This window comes from Manis pentadactyla, chromosome 10 (assembly GCF_030020395.1).
Source record: "Manis pentadactyla isolate mManPen7 chromosome 10, mManPen7.hap1, whole genome shotgun sequence".
Classification (NCBI taxonomy): Eukaryota; Metazoa; Chordata; class Mammalia; order Pholidota; family Manidae; genus Manis; species Manis pentadactyla.
In genome coordinates, this window is record NC_080028.1 from 54,427,643 (window position 1) to 54,455,583 (window position 27,941).

At 33.7% G+C, this 27,941-nt stretch overlaps 1 protein-coding gene across 5 annotated transcripts in view; it reads left to right on the top strand.

Annotated features, from left to right (window-relative positions):
* The window catches only part of USP15 (ubiquitin specific peptidase 15), a 138,274-nt gene that overhangs the window by 70,929 nt on the left and 39,404 nt on the right, over nucleotides 1-27,941 (top strand). For 2 of the 5 annotated variants that reach the window (XM_036894893.2, XM_036894897.2), the window contains exons 7-8: nucleotides 11,025-11,111; nucleotides 17,129-17,273. In XM_036894893.2, the coding sequence (XP_036750788.1) occupies nucleotides 11,025-11,111; nucleotides 17,129-17,273 (232 nt within the window). Of the gene's footprint in view, nucleotides 1-11,024; nucleotides 11,112-17,128; nucleotides 17,274-21,440; nucleotides 21,541-27,941 lie in introns of those variants that run through there. The other 3 variants (XR_005026753.2, XM_036894895.2, XM_036894894.2) reach the window with 3 other exon arrangements.

The following is a 27,941-nucleotide window of genomic DNA, read 5'->3' on the forward strand; positions in this document are numbered from 1 at the left end:
TTATTCAACCCCTAAATTAACTCCACAGTGTTAGTTAGATGGGCTATGTGTAGTCTAGGTCAGAAGTTAGAATGAAAATAGGTAAGTGATCTAACTGTTAACGTTTATCAGTAATGTCCTTAGCAGCATTTTTAAAATGTTAACATATTTGATAATTACCTGTGGATCACATCTATCCTTCTCGCTTTGGTCTCCATGCTGTTTAAGGGCAATCCCTCTACCGATGGTATTTATACCAGTGCCTCCTAGACCTTGCTCTTTCTTTCATTATCTGATCTCCTACATATGTATGTATGTAAATGCCACACATATAGTACACACTGAGTTGACACTAGTTCGTTCTTTTGTTTCTTTTCTAGAATCTTACCCCCCAGCCTATAAAATATAAACAAATCTGTCCCATCTTTAAAAACAAAAACAGAAACTTCCTCCAAATATCATTTCTAGTTTTTCTTCCTTTAACAGGCAGCTTCCTTAAAGAGGCAATATTTAATTATTCCTTACCACACATTCAGGATTTAACAAAGTCCTTCTTTTCTTTTTTTAACCTAGTTTATTATGGTAACTATTTCCTAAAGAATTTCTCTTAATTTGGATCCATGATACCATGGTTTTTCAAGGACTGCTTTCAACTCTCTGACCAGTCCTGTGGCTGGCTGGCTCTTTTCCTTCCTGCCTGCCATGTTTGTGTATTCAGATTGTGTACTGCACAGCTCTTGAGGGCATCATTCACATTGCAGTCAGTGTGAGAGGCCCTCCTTGGAACTGTGTAGTGTTCAGCATCATTGGCTATATACAACAGTATTCTCACGCCTTAAATGTATTGATATTCTATAAATTTTCATCTGAAGACCTTTCCTTTCTTACCATAACAGGTTCTCCAAATTAGTATGTGTACTCTGTGCTCCTCCTGTCCCTCAGCTCAAACTAATACAGATAGATACACCATTCTGTATTTCTAGCCTAGAACTCTTCTTCTGAATTCTAGATTTTTTGTAAATGTCATGTAGTACTCACCATGTCAAACTGATCTAAAATCTTTTTACCCCACCTGCTCCATTCCCTCAACCTAAACTATATCCATATCCTCTATTCCTGATTTCAGCTATCATTTCACAGTCATTTTGAGTTCCTTTTTCAGCTGAGTCTCTTTCATCTAATTAGCAAGTCTTACAGACTCTACCTCCTAAACCTGAAGATTTTAAATGTTTTAATCTTGGTACTCCTTTATAATCTTAAAATTTATTAAACTCTCAACTTGTTATGTGGATTGTATCTATTGACACTTACCATGTTAGAATAAAAAATTTTATTATAAATAACAATGCTAGAGGAGCCAAGATGGCGGCGTGAGTAGGGCAGCAGAAATCTCCTCCAAAAACCATATATATTTTTGAAAATACAACAAATACAACTATTCCTAAAAGAGAGACCAGTGGATATACTACAACAGCTAGGCTACATCTACATCTGCGAGAACTCAGAATCTCACGAAGGGGGTAAGATACAAGCCGCAGCCTGGCAGGACCCAAGCGCTCCTCCCACCCCAGCTCCCCAGTGGGAGGAAATGAGTTGGAACGGGGAGGGAGTGAAAGCCCAGGACTGCTAAACAACCAGCCCTAGTAATCTCCACTGGGAGTGCAGACACACACTGCACAGTGTGCTGGATATTAGAGAAACAGAAAAGCAAAATCTGCAAACGGCTCCCCTGGGACAAAAGAAAGGCAAGTGCTTTTTGAAATTCTTAAAGGGACAGGGACCTCACAGCTGGACTGAATCTTTCCAGTGCACTCAGCCCAGCAGCTGGGAATCCCATGGAACTCCAGGCACCCTAACCCCCTGGGTGGCAGTGCAGCTCTGAAGCACCTCATGGCAATAAGCAGCCTGCCAATCATTTCCCCAGCCAGCACGGCCCCTGACACAGCAGCCCAGTAGCCTGAGAGCAGCCTTGAGCAACTGAGGGAGTGACAGAGCAGCCAAGCGGCCCAGGAGTGGCCGCATGAGCCAGCGGTGGCAGCAGAGTGGCTGCATCCCCAGCAGCCGCACAGAATCTCCTCCTGGTGCGCAGCTGCCCGGGCCAGATCCAAAGGCCGCTGCCAGCATGCACCTGTCCGGCACAGAAGAAACCAGGGCAAGGCGCAAACAGGCGCTGCTCTCACAGGAGAGCACACTGGGCACGCCTGCCACACCCCGCAGGGCTCTGGGCTTCTCTGAGGGTGACCCCGCCCATGGCAGCTTAGGGGATTAATCTGGAGGCTGCTCTAGGAGTGCAGGTAACCAACACAGGCAGCGGAGAAGGGCAAGGTGACCAGCAAACACGAAAGGACTTTGTTCTCCCAGCTGACACACGTGCTGCCTGCTTACAGCTACCAGTATCGCCATGGAAAGGTAGAAGAATTTGGTCCAGTCCAGAATTACCCAGACAACCCCTGAGAGAGGGCCTGGGGAGATAGATTTAACCAATCTTCCTGAAAAAGAATTCAAAATAAAGGTCATAACCATGCTGATGAACCTGCAGAGAAATATGCAAGAGCTAAAGGAGCAAGTAGGGAGGGAGAATACAGAAATAAAACAATCTCTGGAAGGACATAAGAGCAGACTGGATCAGGTGCAAGAGGCCGTTAGTGGAAGAGAAATCAGAGAAAAGGAACGCAGAGAAGCTGACATAGAGAGAGAGAGAAAAGGATCTCCAGGGATGAAAGAATATTAAGAGAACTGTGTGACCAATCCAAACAGAAAATATTCTCATTATACGGGTACCAGAAGAAGAAGAGAGAGAGAAAGAGATAGAAAGTGTCTTTGAAGAAATAATTGCTGAAAACTTCCCCAAAATGGGGAAGGAAATAGTCTCTCAGACCATGGAAGCACACAGATCTCCTAACACAGGAAACCCAAAGAGGACAACACCAAGACATACAATAATTAAAATGGCAAAATCAAAGACAAAGACAGAGTATTAAAGGCAGCCAGAGAGAGAAAAAAGGTCACCTACAAAGGAAAACCCATCAGGCTATCATCAGACTTCTCAACAGAAACCTTACAGGCCAGAAGAGAATGGCATGATATATTTAATGCAATGAAACAGAAGGGCCTTGAACCAAGAATACTGTATCCAGTACAATTATCATTTAAATATGAAGAAGGGATTAAACAATTCCCAGACAAGCAAAAGTTGAGTGGATTTGCCTCCCATAAACCACCTCTACAGGGTATTTTAAAGGGACTGCTCTAGATGGAAGCACTCCTAAGGCTAAATAGATGTCACCAGAGAAAATAAAATCACACCAAAGAAAGCAGACCAACCAAATACTAACTAAAGGCAAAAAATAAAATCAACTACTCACAAAAGCAGTCAAAGGAAACACAAAAGAGTACAGAATAAAACACCTAACACATAAGGAATGGAGGAGGAGGAATAAGAAGGGAGAGAAATAATCAACAGACTGTGTTTGTAATAGCTTAATAAGCGAGTTAAGTTAGATGGTTAGATAGTACAGAAGGTACCCTTGAACCTTTGGTAACCATGAATCTAAAGCCTGCAATGGCAATAAGTACATACCTATTGATAATCACCCTAAATGTAAATGGTCTGAATGCACCAATTAAAAGACAAAGAGTCACTGAATGGATAAAAAAGCAAGACCCATCTATATGCTGCTCACAAGAGACTCACCTCAAACCCAAAGACATACACAGTCTAAAAGTCAAGGAATGGAAAAAGATAGTTCATGCAAATAATAGCAAAAAAAAGCAGTTGTTGCAGTACTGGTATCAGACAAAATAGACTTCAAAACAAAGAAAGTCACAAGAGATAAAAAAGGATATTACATAATGATAAAGGGCTCAGTCCAACAAGAGGATATAACCATTATAAATATATATATACCCAATACAGGAGCACCAACATGTGTGAAACAAATACTAACAGAATTAAAGGAGGAAATAGAAAGCAATGCATTCGTTCTAGGAGACATAAACACAACACTCACTTCAAAGGACAGATCCACCAGACAGAAGATAAGTAAGGACACAGGCACTGAACAACACACTAGAAGAGATGGACTTTACAGACATCTACAGAACTCTACACACAAAAGAAACAGGGTACGTATTCTTCTCAAGTGCACATGGAAGATTTTCCAGAATAGAGCACATACTAGGCCACAAAAAGAGCCTCAGTAAATTCAGAAAGATTGAAATCCTATCAACCAACCTCTCACAGCACAAAGGCATAAAACTAGAAATATATTGTACAAAGAAAACAAAAAGGCTGACAAACACATGAAGGCTTAACAACATGCTCCTAAATAATCAATGGATCAATGACCAAATTAAAACAGAGATCAAGCAGTGTATGGAGACAAATGACAACAACAGCATAAAGCCCCAACTTCTGCGGGATGCAGCGAAGGCAGTTCTAAGAGGAAAGTATATAGCAATGCTGTGCTATTTAAAGAAGGAATAACAATCCCAAATGAATAGTCTAAAATCACAATTATTGAAACTGGAAAAAGAAGAACAAATGAGGCCCAAAGTCAGCAGAAGAAGGGACATAATAAAGATCGGAGAAGAAATGAATAAAATTGAGAATAATAAAACAATAGAAAAAAATCAATGAAACCAAGAGCTGGTTCTTTGAGAAAATAAACAAAGTAGATGAGCCCCCAGCCAGATTTATAAAGAGAAGAAGAATCTACGCACTCAACAGAATCTGAAACCAGAAAGGAAAAATCACAACAGACCCCACAGAAATACAAAGGATTATTACAGAATACTATGGAAACCTAGAAAAAAATGGACAACTTCCTAGAAAAATACAACTTTCCAAAACTGACCAAGGAAGAAACAGAAAATCTAAACAGACCAATTACCAGCAAAGAAATTGAATTGGTAATCAAACAACTACCCAAGAACAAAACCCGTGGTCCAGATGGATTCACTGCTGAATTTTATCAGACATATAAAGACATAATACCCATTCTCCTTAAAGTTTTCCAAAAAATAGAAGAGGAGGGAATACTCCCAAACTCATTCTATGAAGCCAACATCATCCTAATACCAAAACCAGGAAAAGACCCCACCAAAAAAGAAAATTGCAGACAAATATCCCTGATGAATATAGATGCAAAAATACTCAACAAAATCTTAGCGAACCGTATTCAAATACAACAAGGAGATCATACACCATGATCAAGTGGGATTCATCTCAGGGATGCAAGGATGGTACAACATTTGAAAATCCGTCAACAACATCCACCACATCAACAAAAAGAAGGACTAAAACCACATGATCATCTCCATAGATGCTGAAAAAGCATTTGACAAAATTCAACGATCCATTCATGATAAAAACTCTCAACAAAATGGGTATACAGGGGAAGTACCTCAACATAATAAAGGCCGTATACAACAAACCCACAGCCCACATCATACTTAACAACAAGAAGCTGAAAGATTTTCCTCTAAGATCGGGAACAAGACAGGGATGCCCACTCTCCCCACTGTTATTCAACATAGTACAGGAGGTCCTAGCCACGGCAATCAGGCAAAACAAAGAAATACAAGGCATCCAGATTCTTAAGGAAGATGTCAAATTTTCACTATTTGCAGATGACATCATATTGTACATAAAAAACCCTAAAGACTCCATTCCAAAACTACTAGAACTAATAACTGAATTCAGCAAAGTTGCAGGATATGAAATTAATACACAGAAATCTGTTGCCTTCCTATACACTAACAATGAACTAACGGAAAGAGAAATCAGGAAAAGAATTCCATTCACAATTGCATCAAAAAGAATAAAATACCTAGGTATAAACCTAACCAAGGAAGTGAAAGACCTATACCCTGAAAACTACAAGACACTCTTAAGAGAAAGAGGACACAAACACATGGAAACTCATCCCATGCTATTGGCTTGGAAAAATTAATATTTTCAAAATGGCCATCCTCCCTAAAGCAATCTACAGATTCAATGCAATGCCTATCAAAATACCAACAACATTCTTCAATGAACTGGGACAAATAGTTTTAAAATTCATATGGAACCACAAAGGAACCCAAATAGCCAAAGCAATCCTGAGAAGGAAGAATAAAGCAGGAGGCATCTCGCTTCCGAACTTTGATCTCTACTACAGAGCTACAGTAATCAAGACAATTTGGTACTGTCACAAGAACAGAGCCAGAGGCCATTGGAACAGAATAGAGAGTCCAGATATTAACCCAAACATATACGGTCAATTAATATATGATAAAAGGAGTCATGGACATACAATGGGGAAATGACAGCCTCATCGACAGCTGATGTTAGCAAAACTGGACAGCTACATGTAAGAGAATGAACCTGGGTCATTGTCTAACCCCATACACAAAAGTAAATTCGAAATGGATCAAAGACCTGAATGTAAGCCATGAAACCATAAAACTCTTAGAAAAAAACATAGGAAAAATCTCTTGGACATAAGCATGAGTGACTTCTTCATGAACATATCTTCCCAAGCAAGGGAAACAAAAGCAAAACTGAACAAGTGGAACTACATCAAACTGAAAAGCTTCTGTACAGCAAAGGACACCACCAATATTACAAAAAGGCATCCAACAGTATGGGAGAATATATTCATAAATGACGGATCCAATAAAGGGTTGACATCGAAAATATATAAAGAGCTTATGCACCTCAACAAACAAAAAACAAGTAATCCAATTAAAAGATGGGCAGAGGAGCTGAACAGACAGTTCTCCAAAGAAGAAATTCAGATGGCCAACAGACACATGAAAAGATGCTCCACATCGCTATTCATCAGAGAAATGCAAATTAAAACCACAATGAGATATCACCTCACACCAGTAAGGATGGCTACCATCCAAAAGACAAACAACAACAAATGTTGGCGAGGTTGTGGAGAAAGGGGAACCCTCCTACACTGCTGGTGGGAATGTAAACTAGTTCAACCATTGTGGAAAGCAGTATGGAGATTTCTCAAAAAGCTCAAAATAGAAATACCATTTGACCCAGGAATTCCACTTCTAGGAATTTACCCTAAGAATGTAGCAGCCCAGTTTGAAAAAGAGAGATGCACCCCTATGTTTATTGCAGCACTATTTACAATAGCCAAGATATGGAAGCAACCTAAGTGTCCATCAGTAGATGAATGGATAAAGAAGAGGTGGTACATATACACAATGGAATACTATTTGGCCATAAGAAGAAAACAAATCCTACCATTTGCAACAACATGGATGGAGCTAGAGGGATTATGCTCAGTGATATAAGCCAGGCGGAGAAAAACAAATACCAAGTGATTTCACTCATATATGGAGTATAAGAACAAAGAAAAAATTGAAGGAACAAAACAGCAGCAGACTCACAGAACCCAAGAATGGACTAATAGTTACCAAAGGAAAAGGGACTGGGGAGGATGGGTGGTAAGGGCAGTATAAGAGAGGGGAAAAAAGAAAGGGGACATTACAATTAGCATGTGTATTGATGTGAGGGTGTGGGAGCACTGGGAGGGCTGTCCAACACAGAGGAGACAAGTAGTAATTCTACAGCATCTTACTACACTGGTGGACAGTGACTGTAATTGGGTTTGTGGGTGGGACTTGGTGATGTGGGGAGTCTAGTAAACATTATGTTCCTCTTGTAATTGTAGATTAGTAATACCAAAAAAAAAGTAGAAATAAAAAATAAAATAAAATAACAATGCTAAGCTGTGTTTACATAATTTTTTAATGAAAAATTGTTTTCTAACAAAAATTTACTGAGAAAAGTATGAGTTACATTTTTGCAAATTTCTTTAATATCTGACTTAATAGAAGATAGCTGAATTCTCATGTGTGTCTAAATTCAGTTTATTATATATTTGATGTATTGTTATGTTGTTTGGGTTGAAGTTCATGAAGGAATTTCGACCTCACAAAGGGTATTTTCAGGTAATTTATACTGCATCAGAAGTTAACCAGTGGTGGTTTAATGGGGAAAGGTTTGTTGCAATATGGAATCTGAAACCCTATCATTGAACTTTTTTACTATTATGTTAAAATCTGTCATGTGTAACTTGACGTGCATGGTAGTATTGATTCACTCAGTTATTCTAAATATTGGCGTTTTGTTATACAATATTTAATCACATTTCTTAAAACATCACCAATCTTAAAAGACTTTAAGTAGTATGAAGCTATCTCAAGCTTGTGACGGCCAAGTCAAGTTTTCGAAAACTTTATTTTTTTGCTTGAATACTTGAATTTTATACTGGCAACAAATACTTCCAGTTGTTATCCTTGAAGTAACAGGCTCCCTTCATTCATTTTTAAGAAAATGTCTGCCAGATGCCTTTTATGTAAAAGAGTGGAGTGATGTCATGAAGACTGGCTAGTTAATGCTTGAACTCCAAATAATTGCACAAATCTTTCTACTCATGAGAACCTTATGACTTAAGCATGTAGCAGATGTGCTTTGTGTAAACCTCCTAATTTGTCGTTTGGCGCTCCTGCTCTAATTAATACTAAGGTGTCAGTAGTTCTACCTACCATTGCTTTTGCACTATCAGTACAAATATCCACCTGGTGAAAGAGATTAAATAACACCTTGGTGTTATTAATGAAAAAAGTTTTGACCTCACAGATGGGCACCCTGAATGAATCATGGAGCTCCCTGAAGGTCCATGGACTGTACTGGGAAAACCTCTTTCTAAACATCTAAGACATGTTACCCTTGCCCACTACACTGTCTCAGCCACAGCCCTTATTAATTGTCATCTGTTTTTTTTTTTTTCTGGTCTCCTAAATGATCTCCCAATCTGTAGTCTCTCTTCCTCAAGAGTTACCTTCCTAGAATACAGATGTGATTATGTTGATATCCTATTAAAATCTTTTAACATGCTGCAGCACAATTGGATAAGATCCAAATTCCTTCAAAAAACATAAAAGCTCCTTTATCATCATACCTCCCTTACTAATTTCGGTTCCTATTACTACATACTTCCTACTCTTTCAGCCAAGCTGAATTTATTTTGAATTCCCTAAACACATCAGTTTCTGTAACCCCATCCATTTAGATGTGCTATTCTTTCCACTTCAAATACTCTCATTTCCAGTTCTCACCTATCCCACCAACTCTGCATATCATTGTATATTTTGTTATAATCTTTAAATTTGTTATAGGACTTATATTGTTTTATAGTTATTTTGCTTATGTGTCACTTTCCCCATTAGATTGTGAGCTGTTTAAAGTTAGGAACTGTTGTTTTTCTTTGCATTCCTAGTACATGAGTGAGGCATATAGTTATCATTTAATAAATGTTGAGTGTTTTTCTAAGTTTCATAGAAACATAGTATTCTTGAATAGAGTTGCTAATGAATAATAAAAAGGTCACAAATGGGTAGAAAAAGAAAAAATACACATATGCCTCAGCCACTTTATTGGATGAAGTAATGAGTCTTTATTTCTGTAACTTTTACTGTAAGTAAAATTCAAGAGAACATTTGGTTTATATTTATGTTCCTGAAAAGTTGTAGTGAATTGAGTTAAGTTGTAGTCAAATGGGTCACATTTTGAAAAATTTACCTCCTTAATTCATAATTCAGTCTCTACTAAACTTACTTTTTTTTTTTCTTTATTTAGCATTCTTAATGTAAAGGCAAAACTGTCAGGGTATTCTCCATTTCTGTTAATATTTTAAAGCTAGTACCTTAAAATAATAGGATATAAAATTACGTTTTAAATGTGTTCTTTGTGTTGTTTTATATTAAAACTTGGTTGATGATATATTGTGTTTTGACGTTAATACAGTAAAATAAAATCTTGTATGGGTCTTCTGTCAGAAAGACACCTAAATAGAAGTCCACACTTAATGTAAGCTACCTGTATACAGCCCAGATTAACAAAAACAACCTCTTTTAAAATGAAGAAAAATAGTTAACCAAGATTTCATAATGTATAATAGAACTTCAAAAGTTAAATAAAATTTTTATATGTAAGAAATTTGATTACCCACCGTTTATTCTACATAGTACATTTAGCAAAATCCAAGTTACCTAAAATTAATGATTTTAAACAGATTTTATAGATTATGCTTTCCTGCCCATTGACCATTTCATTGTTCATTAGCACCTGAGTAGAGGAAGTAAAATGATTTTTAAAGACTAATTACTTTGGGCCTCACTAATTTAGAATATTTATGAGGAGTGAGATACTGGTCTTAAAATTAGCTTTTTACAGTAAAGTTAGCTTTTTACAGCTCATGGGCTAGATGTTGCCTTGTAAGTTAAAAATGTTTACAAAATTACAAGGGAAATGAAATCTTTCAGAGATGTATAAATACTTTAATCATTCCTACATAATGGATTTGTTGATTATAAATCATGTCTTTAAAGCATTATTAGTTAGTTAAAAGCCTTTAGTAATTGTGATTATCTCAAAAAAAATTCTAAATTAGTGAGGTAGGTAATACATAGTCAGATTTATGTCATCTTTTTTTAGCAGAGATAACTTTGGCCAAAAATTGCTTATTGGGATTATGTTTAGAATTCTCTTACAGTATTCTATCCCTGTTGCCTTACATTTTAAAGAATGGCTAAATCCTCTCATCTCTGCATCAGTTTTGTGTATAATTAGAATACCATGGTATATACTGAGACAGAAATTGGGGATTTTTTTACTTCCTTAAATTTTTAATATTTTAATTCCATTGATTTAAGGAAATTATTGATTGTAAAGTATTATTAATGGTTGCCTGAACTCAGAAATGGGCGTATTGGGTTAGATCTGTAGGAATAATATCAACTTGTGTATTTGATTTGATAAATTTCTTTTGAAAACAGTTTCTTCTTGTACTATTCTCTTTTATATGAAAGAATACATTGGAAATTTAAAGCCAAAAGATGTATAGTGATTTGCTCATTAGTCTGTTTTCAGCATTCATTGACTACATACATTGTCATCTGTTAGTTTTTTCTTTTTTTCATAATTAATTTCAAAATTCAGCATTTTTATCTAATTTAACATTTTCATATTTTTAAAGGTCCCCAGGTGCATCCAATTTTTCAACTTTACCAAAGATCTCTCCTTCATCTCTATCAAATAATTATAACAACATCAACAACAGAAAGTAAGCACTGAATCTTAAAAACTCTTTGTTTAATTGATCACCCTTTTGTGGTTGCAAAAAATATTTTGTATCTAAAATTTAGGATAGAAGTCTTAAAGCATTAAAACTGATTTTCTTTTAAATTACTGGTTAGTTATTCTAGGAGTAACTTCACAAGAAAGCAAGCACAGTTATAAACTTCTTGATATAATATATATACTACAGTAAGTTTACTAAAAGAAATAAAGCATTTTCAGAATTTTACATTCTAAACACTATTGAATTTATATAGAAATCTGTTAAATCTCAATAATTTAGGAAGAGAAAAAATTTCAGATGTCATTTTAGAACTAGATATGTAAATACCTACAACATACAGTATTTTTTATAGTTGTACATTAGTGATTCTCAACTGGAAAGCATACATACACAAATTTTTATACCAGAAAAGGCAATCACTTTTTCTTTAAAAAGTTCAGAGAAACTATTCCCTTGCCCCTTCATGAATATTTTTCAGAATCTTGGATTTATAAAAGTTATGTGAAAGTGTGTGCTGTACTGCTGTAAGAAAGAAGGCTGAAAATCATTTGGACTTCACTATAATATCTGATATGGGTGTATTACCTTGAAAATTGGCATTGTTTTTATTCATAAGAAAAGATAGAAGGCTTTTATTATTTGTAATTAGTCCAAATTATGGGAAGAACTTTAATCCAGAGATGATAATCCTCTTTTTATTCTTAGATACATTGTAGTTTATGTATTAGGTTAACAGTATTTAGATAAATATTTGCACTACTTGTCCAGTTCATAAATGGCATCTGATTTCCCTAAGAGCAAATTTTAAAAAACTAAAGCTGTTTATGAAACGATCTTTAAAATAATGCCATGAATTGAATTTGTGGGTTTAATTAATTTTCCCTTAAAAATTTTCCTGTATTTTTTTGTCGGTTGTGGGGAAGGACTTGCCAGTCAAGTTTAACATACATCTGGATTATAAATATCTAAGAATAGCCAAAATAATTTTGTTAGGAAAAATAATGAGAAAGGATTAATCCTACTAAATATCACAATCCCTTATAAAGATGTAAGAATTCAAACAGCATAATACTGACCCAAGAAGACAGCTTACAGATCAGTGGAATAGAAAAGACAGCCCAGACCTTTATAATTTAATGTGATGAGAAAGCATTCCAGACTAATGGAGACTGGGCAGATTATCCAGGAAACATTGGGAAGGTTGGATCGCTGTTGAGAATTTCTAATTTAAAATTTAAATTAAATTAACTTTTTAATTGTTAGGCATATAAAAATTAGAAGACAAACAGAAAAAATACTTGCTACAAATGACAAAGGATAAACATTCTAAATATATTAAACTCATAAAAATCAGTGAGAAATTTTCTAAGGCAGTCAGAAAAATGGGTAATTAATGCAACTGGGCCAGAAAAAATAAAAGGACTAAAATATAGAAACATTTTAAATATTCAGATTCACTACTGTCTAGAGATGTGTAAATTCAAACCATAAAAAACTCTTGTCTACTTGTCCATTACTTATTCTCATTGAGAAAAGTTGAGTGATTATATCTATTCTTGTCATGATTCTTTTTGAGTTGTTGGAGTATGAGTCCACCTTTTCTAGAGAAGAGTCTGCCATGTGTATCAAGATTTAAAGCATATATTCCTTTACTTCATTAATTAATAAAATGATAAATGTGTACCACAGTGTAATAGCATTAGATTGTACTGCAATAGTGAAATACCAAGTACACTATGAATGTCCAAAATTGCAGGGTAATATGTTCTCTTCCATTTAAAGTGTATATCCACAGGCAAAGAGTGAAAGGAACTATCTCCCTATAACCTAGTTTTTATTTTATGAAGTATCCTTTAATTAAATTCATCAAAAGTAATTTTTTCATAGCAGATAAAATATTACTTGTGTTTCTCCCAAATGCAGATGGCTCCCACATCTACTATAAAAGAATTCAGTTCCAGGTATAATGTGTATTTATAGTCCTTCTTTGGAGAACTTTTAATATTGTATATAAACTGTGTAGCATAATAGACTATTTTGATCAGAGTCACCATATTAGTATATGTGATCTGTTGTGTTTCTGTCATTGTCTTATTTCCCTCTTATAGTAAAAATATTACAGCACAATCTGATCTCCAAACCTCTAACTGCAGAAGATACTGAGAGGAAATGGTGTGTTTGCTTAAGTTTAGAACATGATTAATCATTCTCCTATGACTGTATTTGTAGTTAGTTATATTTGCCTATTTTCCTTCCAGTACTAAGAGATTTTAATAGCAATATAGCTACTGAGGAACCTTAAAAGTAAAGCTTACCTTTCTTAGTAAGGAACAAAATTTAACATTTATAAAATGGAAAGTGTTTTTCTTTAAACACTTGAATATTATCACAATTATCTAAACAATTATTTCACATAAAATTTATTTCTTGACTTTCCAGTCAACTTGTGCAAATAAGTAGCAGCTTAATAAGACTTCAGATGGAAATAGCATAGTTTCTTTAATTAAAAGTTTATAAAATATGTAATTATCTTTTAAAGTTAAGTGTATTTTTGAAACTTCATGTGGAGATATTCTACAAGTATATATTAAAATCAGTTATGACACACAAGTTTGTGTGAAATTTATTACAAATTCAGGAGTTGAATTGTATCGATACATTACTAAGATAAAAAGTTTTCATTTCCAGAAATAAGAATATTAGTTATAAAGGTAATAACAAAGTACACTTGACATTATTTCATATAAATTTAATCGCTTTTATTAAAGACTAATATTATGAAGAATCAGTTGCAAATATTGTTTACTCTATAATAATTTTACCTGTTACTCCATACAGTATTTGTTTTTGCCTCTGTTATAATTTAAATCCATTTTTAATATGTGTCAATTTCTTTATATTTGCTCATTTTTCTGTTTTTCTACATTTGTTTTGATAAAGTACTGCCTTTAAAAAATCTTCTTTTTAATGTATTGTTTCAACTTTTGGCATTCCAAATCAGGGGAAATTTCTATTTTTCTTTTAATTCATTTAAAGCTCTTTCATTTGAAATGGGAATGATTCCCTGTAAGAGATTAAGCCGTGAAAAGGCACTGCGTTTTGGAGACTACCAGAACTAGCTAGCCATCTGGCTCTTGACAGGTTACTTGGTGAAAGCATCATTTCATTAATTGCAAAGTGAGCATAATTATAGTCATGAGAATTAAATTATAGATTTGTAAAGTTTATAATGTCAAATGTATACTCATTGAAAAGTCAATCTGAAATTTTTATAGAAAGATGAGGGCTCAAGGAGCTCCTGGAGCTCCCTCCCAGGAGCTGCAAGAGTCAAGGAAGGATTCTCCCCTCCAGCCTTCAGAGGGTGTGTGGCCCTGCTGACATCTCAATTTCAGAATTCTAGCCTCCAAATCTAAGAGAATAAATTTATGTTGTTTTAAGCCAAAAAAAGAAAAGTGCTCAATTTTACAAAAGAAAGTTACATTTTTTAATGCATCTTCATTTAAGATGATAGATTTTTAATACAAATTTACAGTATTAAATCCCCATTAATATTACTGGCAAATTTGTTTATTTTTGCAAAATACTGTAAGTTTATAGGATGAAGACTAGTTTACAATCTTTACAGAAAGAATAGCAGAAATAGTTACAAAAGATAATAAGAGTCCATTTTTTGGGCCTAGGTTTCTATGTACTTTGTCAGTGTGTTTAAGTAACCTCTGATTTTGGTATTTTCCATGACAAGAGTTTAATACTTGATTTAGAAAGCACATATAATGTGGATTAGAAGTGATTGACAAGGTAGTAATAAAATGTTTTAAATTCATGTTTTCATTATTATCTTTGAGCATCTAAACTATGTCTTTGGACAAGGCTTATACTCATCCTGTCATTTAAACCAAAATGTAGATATCCTTTAAAAATTCAGATTTTAAAAGACAAAACCAAAAAACTGCTTATGCAAATAAGTTTTCTGTCCATTTCCCAGTAAATATAGGAATCCCCTCTCAGCAAGTTCCATCCTATTGCCACAAAGAATGTGCTTTTATACTTTCTGCTGTGTGTGTGTGTGTATGTGTGTGTGTGTGTGTGTGTGTGTGTGGTGTGTTTGTATGCATTTGGGCATACTCCCTGTCGTACTCTGACTGCTAAAATATTATATAATTTTCAGGTAGAATATGTGTGTTCTTTTTCTTTAATGTGTAGAATCTGTAGAAAATTTCAACCTTTCATTTTTGTAATACATAGAAGACCCTGATTTTTAGGACTTCTTTATGGGAATAAAAGAAAAACAGGGTTCAGCTTTTTGTTACATGTCCTTGGAGTTACATTCAAATCCAGTCATCATTGAGTGAACTTACATTGAATTGCTAATAGATGCCTTGCACTTTATTAAGTTACTGGGAGCATATGCCTTGCACTTTATTAAGTTACTGGGAGCATAAAACAAAATGAGAATAATATGGCTAGTGATCTGCAAAAACCAAAAGATGCCTGAATTCTTTTGTTTCATGCAGTTTTCTTTAGTTTACAACAAATTGCTACAAGTCCAGCAGTTCTGATTTTAAATTGATCACAAGGTTGCATTTCTTTGTGCTCTACTGTTTTGTTTAATCTCAGGGTAGATATTTTTTGAGTCTGGGAGTTGATCTTTTGTTTGTGGCAGAGGGAGTGGTGTTTTCTTAGAAACCCTGAAACACTAGTGGTTAGCATTGTATGTGTATTTTTCAGTTGATGTGGTTTTGTGTGTTTTTACCTGTTTAGCTTGTTGGTGTGTGTGTGTGTGTGTGTTTACTAAAGGCTTGGTTAGAACAGGCAGTAGTACAGTTCACTTAATCTGTTATAATACTAAAGTAGGAGTTAGAAGCTACAGAAGAAAGTATTTGAAATTAAATGTAAAAACTATTTTTAAAAAATAATTCCAGGAATAAATTGTAGCCAATTGAGATTGTCTGAGTTACTGATTCATGTGATTATTTATAACACTGTACTCTTTTATTTACATTATTTGCTTTTAGCAATGACCTTGATTTAGCAATGACTCAGGTTTGTTGTAATGAATTAAAAAAATGATTGAAAGTAAACCTTTGAATTACATCTAAACTCTCCATCATAAATATTTTAAAGATAGCCTGTTAAAAATTAAGAGAAAACCCTTCCTTTTCCACAAAATTATTTTTTACATGTAAAAAAAAGGGTAATTTAAGTCATTTTTATTGACTTAATTTGTTCTGAAATTACCCTGATTCTCTAAAGTTGAAGATTATATAGATTTTTTAAGATTAATATTTATTATAGTGATAGTACAAATTATCCAGAGATTTATATTCATCTAGTTAAAGAATCTTCATTATTCTGACAAGCTAGAAGAAAGAAAATCCCAATGATACTGGATGTACTTGCTTAGAATCATTTCATTTTTTGCAGTCTTTATCACCTAAGGTTTTTTTTCCCCATTTGAGTACTAGATTTTGCTGGTCTAGCATAGAAACTATAAATAGAATCTTCAGTGCATCAAAACAGTGATGTCACAGAGGCCTTGAAAATCTCTGCTTCACTTGTAACTAAAGCACAACTCTTCCAGTTTCTACTGTTCTCAATCTTTTACAGTAACAGGATGTGCAAGGGACATAAATGAGATGATTTATTGCTGCAGGTGGTGTTTGAAGTCAGAATTTTTTAAGTTTGATGGAGCAATGAAGGATGGAGTGAGCTGTGAAGCTGCTTCAGTTAATTCAGGGTAGAAAGATAAAATAGTGGTTTGTACTGGTTGGTGTGGTAGATGGTGCAGTGAATCTGTGGATTGATTGGATGAGGAATATTTTAATTAAGGGATTTATTTTGATTTAGTTTCATGTCTTAAAAAGTACATGACTTAATTGCTTTATTAAAAAATTTAATGACTAACCACCTATCTCAAATAGATTTAAAGTACTCTGTTCATTAAAACTATATTGTAATGATTGACTACATTATGAAAAATATTTTTTGTTTTCTTCCAGTGTGAAGAACTCAAATTATTGTCTCCCATCATATACTGCTTATAAGAACTATGATTATTCAGAACCTGGCAGAAACAATGAACAGCCAGGCCTCTGTGGCCTAAGTAACTTGGGAAATACGTGTTTCATGAACTCCGCCATCCAGGTAGGTCTTTCCAAACAAAGTGAAAACTCATGTGTTTCATGGAAATCAGCACAGTGAGAAGAAAGTTGGGTTTTACATGTCAGAACATGAGTATCATACATGTTTTGAGTGTTTCTGTTTTCATGGAAGATTTAAGGATGCACATTTGACTTATTCATTCTAGTGCTGGTAGTAGAATATAATCATATTCCTCGATTAGTTGGCAGGTTATTGATTACCACATAATAGAAGATTAAATATTACTTCATGCAAAAATATAATTCCATACAAAATCTAAGCTCTCTGAGAAGAAATAAAACCTTAGTGAGATCTTTCCTTTTCATATACAATAGAAGTTTCTTGTTTTGGTGGTACATTGGTAGAAATGTTAGAAAATGAGTATGTTATGGTTACCAATTCTCTAACTCTGAAGAAATTTTTTTTTACCTTAATGTGAAATTAAGATTTTAAAAAATGAGAAAGTTTTATGAGCCTCCTTTTGTATACATATTTTAACAAATCACTTCCCCTGAAAGGTCTTTTAATTTGGGAATATAAGAGATCACTGCCTTTTTTGCCCTTTGTCCATGGAGCTTCCCTTTTCTTCCTCCTCTGTCTGTACCCTCTTCCAACTTAACTTGTTAAATATTTATGTCTTTGATTTTGAAGTAACAACATCTATATGTATTTTAATGTCACTTTCAATATGTATAAATGAACTGGTTATTTCATTCCCCTCTTACAGATAAATTCTGTGTTTCTAAAAACCCAAAATAATGGTATACTATTTTGATACTTGAATTTTAACCTTGTTTTGGTAAGGCTTTTTTTTGCAAATTCAGAATTTTAATTTTTAAATCTTACTTCCTGTTCTCTATTCATATTTTTAATGCTGAATCTCCTATGGCCAGGAGACAGTCTCCAAAGATACGGATTAAATATAGAATATGGATTTTAAGGGACATTATTACAATTTTTTTTAACTATGTGAGTAAAGTATAGGATGCTTCACCATCTAACATTCTAAATAAACCCTTTTGTACATTGCCATTAATTGAATTATCCCCTAAATTAACCATTATGTTTATAGCATTCTTGGAAATGTAGAATTTAACCACCATAACCAGGAGTTGGCAATCTTTTAGAAATGCACAAGAGGGCATCAATGGTTAATTTCTGGTTTCTTGGTTTAGAGTTGAGCCACTCAGGAAATAACCTGTTTGCTCCATCAGTTACTGCGCAGGTTAATAAACTCTTCCTTTAAACTTTCTTTTATGAGCAATATTATTTATACTTCAATATGAATTACTTTATTCAAAATTGTTTTTATAGGATCCTAGCACTAGTTAGATAAACACATATTTTAAATTTGTTTTTATTTTTATTTTTCTGAAAGAGGAGAAGGGGAACTTATCTGAGAAGAAAAAGCCAAAGCATGTTACTATCCTGAAAGTTGTTTAGATATCAGAAAGTGAAGTATGTGGGTGCTGAGCTTACAGAGATAGGGACAGACAGACAAGTTAATTTTGTTTGAGTATCTGTTGGATTACCCTACCCAGTCACTGAAAATCATCTTTAGTATCATCTCTAGAAAAAGTTTTTTATAAGTAGCAGTTATATCAGTACCAGAAAACCCTGTTCTTGTATCACCAAATCATATTAACTTTCATATCACTCCTTATTCTTCCACCACTAAATTACTTTGGTTCTAGAAACTTGATAAAGCCTGGAGTTTATTTTGTTTCTTTTTTGATATTCTGGTATAGAAAACTAATATTGGTGCTTTATCATAAGGATTAAGAAAATATTTTAACAGCACAAGCATTAAAAATTTGAGTCTGTCAGAAGAGAACAAAAGTTAGTGTTTGTGCTGGTCATGGGAGGCTTTGGTTTGTATTAAAACTAAATATTCTATACTTTTCTGTGCCTTTGATATAGTCTGTTTAGTGTTTTGTCTCCATATGGTTAACTGTAATTTTCTCAAAAATGAGTATTAAAATTAAATCTTATAATCACTTATGTTGAGCTAGATTTGGCATTTGTTGAACTTTCTTGTGTATGTTGAAGTATCAGAAATTTCATTTTATTAGTTTTTGCTTCTGTTCAGAACAATTTTATTAAAATAAATTTGTAGACCTAATGCTGACCCTCTTTTTTAACATATATGGTCTTAACATGTTCTGTTTCAACTGAGATACAGCATGAGGGTGAGGTTTATTAGGGATATTGTTTGTTATTTTCTGGTAATCTTAAAATTTTTTTGATGAAAATTTCAATGAAGTATTTTGGGCAGTAGATATTTCATATCTGTATCTTGGTTGTGAACTACTTTCTCTAAAATAAAACTCTCTCTTCAAATTGGGGAAGAGAAAAAAGGAGTTTGTACTTTGGCTGCTTTTGACTTTTTATCCAAATCCAGAATTAGAATAGCTTATACTTCATTTTTATTTTCTTTAAGCCGCTATGATTTTTTACCTGATTTACACATCAGCTCTCAAGCTGAAAATTCACCATAAGAGGGAATGCACAATCGTGGTGTTAGCCTTTATTCCTCCTCTATTTCATGAACATACATGTAATTTCTTAGGTCTGCAAATGAAAGGGGTAAAAAATAATAAAGTAGATTTTTAAAAATAATTTTTTTGGATACTATTTCAATTATGCTTTTTTCATTTTTGTAGCTTCTGTGAAATTGAAGATAATTCATGAGCTTCAAAAGTACTGTAAAATATTTCTCCTGATAATTTGAATTTTAATGTAATTTCTTATATTAATTCAGTAATCCTAAAAATATGAGTAGGCATTTTAGTACATCAGACAGTATAATTATTGATATATCTTTAAAAATGTGTGAAAAGTGTAACTAGTTTTTTATATGAGAATGGGTTATGTTTAACCCATCTGGCAGCCTTGAAATAATGAAATCATTTGATAATTCATGATTAAAAAAAATCTAAGCAACACTAATCTGAATGTGATTTAATATAATTATTGTTTTTCAATTAATTGTATAGGTATTCAAGGTTTTCTCTGATGTAACAGTATGAGTGTTAAATTTTTCTGTGAGTATAGTACTACCATATAGTATAGTTTCAATTTATCAAGTTAACATTTATTGAATATCAAATATACGAGATACTTTTAGGCATAGATCCTGGCTTTATAAAGATTATAGTCTAGATATTGTGACTTTCAAACTTTTTGCTTTTTAGCATGAAAATCTTGTTTTAAATTATTGTTATGAAAAGGTTAATTTTATCCTCAACATTTAAACTGATGTAGTAAAGTTGCTTTGGTTGGATGAAGTGCCCAGTGTCTTATTTGCTTTCTTTTACTTCCCTTAATGGCCCCAGGAGCATTCTCATAGGATCTCGGAACTCTAAGGAACAGTTTAAACACCATATTCTGGCTAGAAATTACAAAAGAACACGTTTAAAATAAGTGATACAGATTAGGAGCACAGACTGTGGAGTTACACAGCCTGGATTGAAAACATATTAGCTGTACAGGTTATTTCCACAATTCATTTTTCTCATCTGATGAAGAAAATAATAGTACTCTTATTTTAGGAGTTTTGTGTGGACTAAGTGAGTTGATGGACACTAGAGTTCTTGGGATACTGACTAAATGAATTTGGATAGCTAGTAGGTTGATATTATTTTGTCTTTTTTTCAGTTCAAGGAGTTAAGCAGAGTGAATCTTGAAAAATTCTACTTCCCATAGCCCCTTTGTTCTTCTTTTCTACGTATCTTATTCCACTTTGGCTTTAACTAGTGAATGAAGAAAGAATTGACGATACTTTTCTCTCACTTAGTATTATTGCAATAATGGTATTTTATTGTCTGTTTCATTTCTGAACTGTGTTAGTTTAGCTCTCCTTAAGCAAACTGACAGGTAAGGGATATAGTAACAGAACTGTTTATGAATATTCCGTCTGCAGGGAACTCAAAATACTTGAGTTCAGGTTATCCCTGGCCTTGGCCTCTTGAGTAGTTATGATTACAGGTGTACACTATCATGTCCTTGTGGTACAAGTAAGTTAACATAATAGTTTTCTCCTGCCTTAGATGTATTAGTCCACTGAGAAAATGTCTAGTTCTTAAAATTTGCATTATTGGAGGTAATTTTAATTAGCATTAGTTGAGTAGATTCAGGAGCACTCCAACCCTTGTCTTTTTCATTGTCAAGGCCTAGGAGGCTCATGATTGGCTTCCTGGAAGAAGCAACTCTTCAGATGGATTTGAAGCAGGGGAGTCATATGGTCTTTTCTACTGGAAAGCAGCATGGCGTAAGATTGTTGTTTTCAAACTCTTTACTTGGAAGTGATCGGGCTCCTTAAATAAACTCTAGGAAGTCATTGAAAAAAATGATAGTAATCAAGGATCTGTTGATTATTCCTGTCATATGATGTAAAGTCATTTGGGATTGCAAGCATTTTTACAGTCAACTTTTTTTCTGTGATCTGTTGGGTTAGGGAAAAACTTACTGAGTAATTTCAGAAGAATGTTAAATAGAATGTTAAAGTTTTTTTTAAAGACTTGAAGAGAATGAATAATACTACACACAAATAACGTTTTAAAGAGACTAGATTCTTATTACATTATTAAATAGTGAAAAAGTTATTACTAAAGCTATTAGTACTTCATATTCTAGTACTATATTCTAGTACTTTATAGCTATACAAATAATTAAATATTATGCTGTTGTACTCTTCAGTTTGAGACATTGTTTTTGCATTTACTGGAACACAAATTCTTGGAAGTCCAGTTTAACGTAAAGCTTTCTAATTTTATTCAAATTAACTAAACTTTCAGTTAAATATGTGAATATACTTTCCATCAAAAAAGAAATACCTAACCCCTGAGGCATAAGAATTTTAAAAAATAGTTTAGGATCTTGAAGAAAATGTTTTCTGATAAACCGAGAATGTGGCTAACAAAAATTCAAATACTTCTTCCTAAGACAGCATTTTCAAAAATTATAATTGACATACAATATTATATTACTTTCAGGTGTACCACATACTCATTTGATATTTTTACACAAAATGACCACCACAATAGGTCTAGTTACTGTCACCATACAAAATTTTTATTGACTAAGTTCCCTACACTATACAGTACACCTGTTCCAGGAAATTAAACTCAATTATTTGAGTTCCTTCTGTATTATGTGTCAAAAATTACACAGCAGACTATTATCAAAAATATGTTTAATCGTTTATCAAATGACAATTCAGTTAGGTTGTCTTTCCATTTTGATAAAAAGCAGTGGAAACTACATTGCTTGTATTCATTAGAACCATTCACTTTCTCAACACAGATACCATTGTTTTTACTTTTCCCTTTGTCTGAACTAGGGTAAGGGCGAAATACCCCTTTCTTTTAGAAAGATAAAGAGGGATGAGAAAGGAAAACCTGATTTCTCAAGGAGATTATTTTGACAAAGAGTATATATACCATAGTTCTATAAAAATTTAGTTTTATAACTGGGAGAGAAATGGTATGTCTAAAAGAATACCTTACACTTGTGTAACTTGGTTAACACAGGTAGTGATTTCTTGTCATCAGAACATGCCGTTCTTAACCTTAGATTGTGGGAAGAACAATCTCAATTACTTCATATTCTTCTGAATTAATATACAAATTTCTCTCAGATAAATGCTTCTATTTCTGAATTAATGGAGACTTTTGTCTGTTTCTAATTTTATAATGGGAAGTAACATAAGTATAGATAACTAGGAAATAGACAAATTATTTCAAGGAGTTGTAAATAGTTACATCTGATTCTAATACAGAATTGTTTTACATTACTCTGGCTATAAAAGATCCATAACAATTCAACAATATTCTCACTAGGTATGACTACTTACAGTGATCACATAATAGCAGTTAATGCAATTTTTTATTGAAGTATCATTGATACACAGTCTTATATTGGTTTCAAGTACACAACACAGTGGTTTAACAGTTACCCATATTACTAAATCCTCACCCCCACTGGTGCAGTTACTGTCAATATAGGAAGGTGTTAGAGAATCATTAGCTATATTCTCCATACTGTACTACCATCCCCATGGCCAACATACTATGATTGAGAATTCTTATGCCCCTTTGTCCCCTCACCTCCCCACCCACCCTAACACCTCCCCCGTGGTAACCACCCGTCACTTCTCAGTGTCTGTGAGCCTAAGCAGTTAATATAATTGTGTTGATTTTAATAATTGTTCAAATAATTTTTATTTGTAATTGAAAGGAAAACATAAGATGTCAATGTGTAATTTATAATGATAAGTATAAATTTGCCCCCCTCCGAAAACAAAAAAGAAAAAATGATGCCAAATTTACTTGTTACCTAAAAATTTACCTAAAAATCAGTTCATTTTCTTGATGTCAAGTCATTCTCTAAGATATATTTTCCTCCTTTATTAAACAGAAACAAGTATCATTCTTTACTTTATGACTGGAAGATTCTAAAATGTGTCAGGCTTACATTCTAAATTACAAATTGGTCACTAGAATATAGGGTATTGGGCTAATAGAGCCTTAAAAAGAGGAAAACCATGCTAAGTCCCTCTTACAGGCTTGTTTTATTGTCTTTTGCCTATTTCTTTTATGTATACATTTAAATTCTTGTCAACTGAGGCTATGTTATATTTATTACTGAAGGGTCCTCATTTATTGGATTTTTTTTCTTTTAATGTCACTTTCCATTTTAAGTGAAAAATCATCTTTCCATTTTAGTTTGTAAGTAGAAATAGTTGTGGTAATGCTTCTTGCCTATGGCCAACTTTACATTAGTGTTATCACTTTGCCAGTAATGAATGCATAGTTCACTATTCTTTTAGGACTGTATGTATAGAAACCAGTTGCTAAGAGTTATCAATCACTTCTTTAACAGTGATTTGTAAACTATACTTAACAGAGAGAGGGTCAGTGAGTTGGTTATTGAAAACCATTGCTTAATTAAATAATGTTTTAAATAAGTTACTAATTCTCATAAAGTCATAATAAAATATTAACAGCCCAGTAATAAATCAACAGCCTCTGATAATAACTACCTTCTTTGCACAGTGCAGGTTGTTTCCATATCATTGTCACTTTCTTAATTTCCTATTCACAGAGGTCTATGAGTTAGGCATAAAGTATCTTTATTTTCCAATGAGAAAATTGAGACAAAGAAAGTTTATGTGACTTGTCATTCACTGAAACAAGTTTAAAAATGTATTGAAACTGGGTTGTTACACAAACATTCTGAGATGATTATCAAAATTATACTAATCAACTTGTAAGAAATGCTTTGTTTTATTTTATTGTGGTCACATATACATAAGATTTACCATTTTAACTTTTAGAGCATTAAGTATACCCCCATTGTTATGCAACTATAAAAAATGTTTTTATATTTATTCCAAATATATGGTCCTCATAATACAAGATGGTCCCATAAAGTAGTAATACTGTTGTTTGGTTTAAAACTGTTTCCCTGGGAAGTTATATACACACAATTTGATGGCAAGAGTCTTCACAGCTGTTCAAGAACACCTTGTGGAATTGCTTTCATTTTTCTGAATGTCACTGATAAATATCTCTCTTCCTTTGATGATGATTACCAAAATCTGAAGTTATTCAGAGCATTATCTTCAGAATATTGTAGGTGATCAAATTGGGTCAATTTTTTTTCAAATAAGATATACTTATGAAGTCATCCATTCATTTACTCAGCAAATATTTCACTCTGATAAGGCACTAATTATACTATGGTGAACAAAACAGTATCTATTGTATACTACTATGGAACGTAGTATACTACTATACTACTATAGTAGGGGAGATAAACATTAAATAAATTGTGAGTTATTATGAGCAACATGAAGAGATAAAATGGAGTGCTGTGAGTAAATAGCAAAGAGCCCAGAAAGCACCTGTTTATCCTGGATGGCAAAGTAACATTTGAGCTGTGACCAAAGAATAGGTATGAGTTAGGTAGGTGAGAGTTGAAGTTAGATGGAGCAATATGTGCAAAGTCTCTAAGACAGGTTTGAGGAACCAAAAGGTAAGTAACCTGTGGAATGATATTTGGAAGGTTGTGGTATAAAATGAGTTTGAAAAACTTGACAAAAGCCAGGTCACGTACGAAGAATATGGAATTTAGTGTATTACGAAGGTATGAAAGGTTCCAGGCTACCGTTATCCTCAGGTTTACTGTAGTTATCTCCTAACTGATGTTTGCTTATACTCCTAACCTCTATGGTCTGTCCTCAGAAGAGCAGCCAGAGGCATCCTCTTCAAAGCCAAGGCATTTCCTGTTACTCTTGGTCTATGGCACTAAATGCCTTCTTGTTTCACTCAACAAAAGTCCTTAAAAGAGATTATAAGTCCCCACATGATGGCCTCTTGCTAGCTTATTTCTATTATTTTCCTCCTTGTTCACTTTGCTCCCTTCTCACCAGCCTCCTTACACATGCCAAGAAAGTTCTCAGATTCTCTGAACTTGAAATTTATATCTGGAATGTTCTCCCTCCACATATTTATGTCCTTACTTTCTCTCTTCCTTTAGGTCTCTATTATCAGTCAGATGCCTCCCCTCTCACTCTGTATACAGTAATAACCACCCTCCCCACATGCCATGTGTCAGTCATGACCACCTGACCTCTTCTTTCTCTCCCTCCCTCCCTTTCTCTGCCCATCCCGCCCACACACACACACGCACGCATGCACGCACACACACACACTCAGACTCATACTATATGAGTGCAGGCCTTTTTTTAGTCACTGCCATAGCCCTAATACCTAGAACAGTGTCTGGCATGTAGAGGGCACTCAGATTAAAGAAAAGTGAAGGAAATAAGTTTGTCTCTAGTTTCTGGCTTGTACATCAAAATGATAACCGTTTAATGAAATTGGAGTGGTGAGAGGAGGCATACAGTAGGAAAAGTAGATTTGGGGTAGGTAGGAGATTATCAGTTGATTTTAGGCATATTCAGTTTGTGATGCCCATGAAACATTCAAGCTGATGATACATCATAGGCAAGTGGATATCCTAGTATGTAATACACACCAGAGATCTAGGCTGGATAAAACATGGCTGTTTGTAAATGGTACTTAAATCAGAGATTGCATCTAAATGAGGGCATCTGTGAAAAAGAGGTCCCAGAACTAAGCCTTACAATGCAACATTTGAATGGAGGAAAGACTGTTGCAACAGGAAAAAAGACAGAGATTATGGATACAAGTAGTTTTTAGATTTTGTCATAACTTCGATTATCCTAAAAGTACGAGGACCAGATCATTAGGTAAGAATGAAAGATTGAGATTGCTTGGCAGTATTGTGATCTCATTTGAGGCTGGAGATCATCAATTTAAAATGGTATAAATTTATTTCTTGAGATTTTCTCTAGCTGTATTCAGCTACATGGTACATAAAATAGATAACTGGGTTCATATAAATAATTGGGTTCATTTAGGGTTGAACAGAGAAAGGAGCTAAGGAATTAAGTGCAACTAAACTATTTTTCTTATTTCATTGGGCTAATTTATTTAGCTAATCCAACAAACATCCATTAAGTCTCTCTTATGTGCCAAGCATTGTTCTAGACATTGATACAGAATTGAAAAAAGATAGTGCCTATCCTCTAGAAGTTCATAGTATAGTCAATGAGATAAGACATAGATAAGTAAGATACATATATAATGTTAGAAAACATGATCAGCAGATGTTGTGGAAGCAAAGAAAAGAGAGCCATTAGGAAATAAGATAGTCTTCACCAAGGAGGTGACATTTGAGTTGGATCTTAATTTCATTTGGTTTAGTGCGTTATTCATTATGACTTATGTTTTTTAATTGGATCACAAAAATATCAATAAATTACCAGAGGTACAACTATAATCTTATAGCTCATGCTTATTCCCACATTTTTCCACTACAGATATCCCTACATAAGAAATCTGTTGTACCGTAGCAAAAACCACATAATTTGTACACTCAATAAACAAATACTGGCCCCTCCTGCATACTATATATTGATGCTATTTAATACCTGGGCTAGCTCTAAAAAGAGAAGTACCTAAAATATTTTGAGCAATGACAATATTAATGGAGCAAACATATGTCTCCTAAAGTGATTACATCAAAGATGATTTTTATTTGAATTTGAAGGGTATACCAAAAAATCACTTTGCTTTATAATCAGTTGCTTGTGTATAATTTAAAAGTCTGTTTATGGCCTTCATTTAGAGAGATTCTATTTTGAATGTAAACTTAATCATTGACACACACACTAATATACATACACATATATCCATTATGTATATATGAATGAATATATAATTTTTTTTTCAGATTTGCTATATAATTCAGAACTTATGAGTTCTTCAGTAATTGCCAGGGCTTTTCTAAGCATTATGTACTTTGCCAAGGGAAAGCTTTTAGTAACTTTTTAAGTTAAAAGAAATTTACAAAAACTATTCCTAATTGTTTATAAGGAAATTCTTAATAGTAGGATATACTTTAAGATTCCGACCATAAGTACTGGATACCATACCAACAGTGTCTCTGTCATTAAGATTATACTACCATCTTCCTGAGTCCTCTCTTCCCTTCCCTGAGGCTTCTTTCATTAATCATCTTCTCTTTGTTCTATACCTTTAACCTCTTCACTATCTTCCCTTCAGCATATATACATGTTTT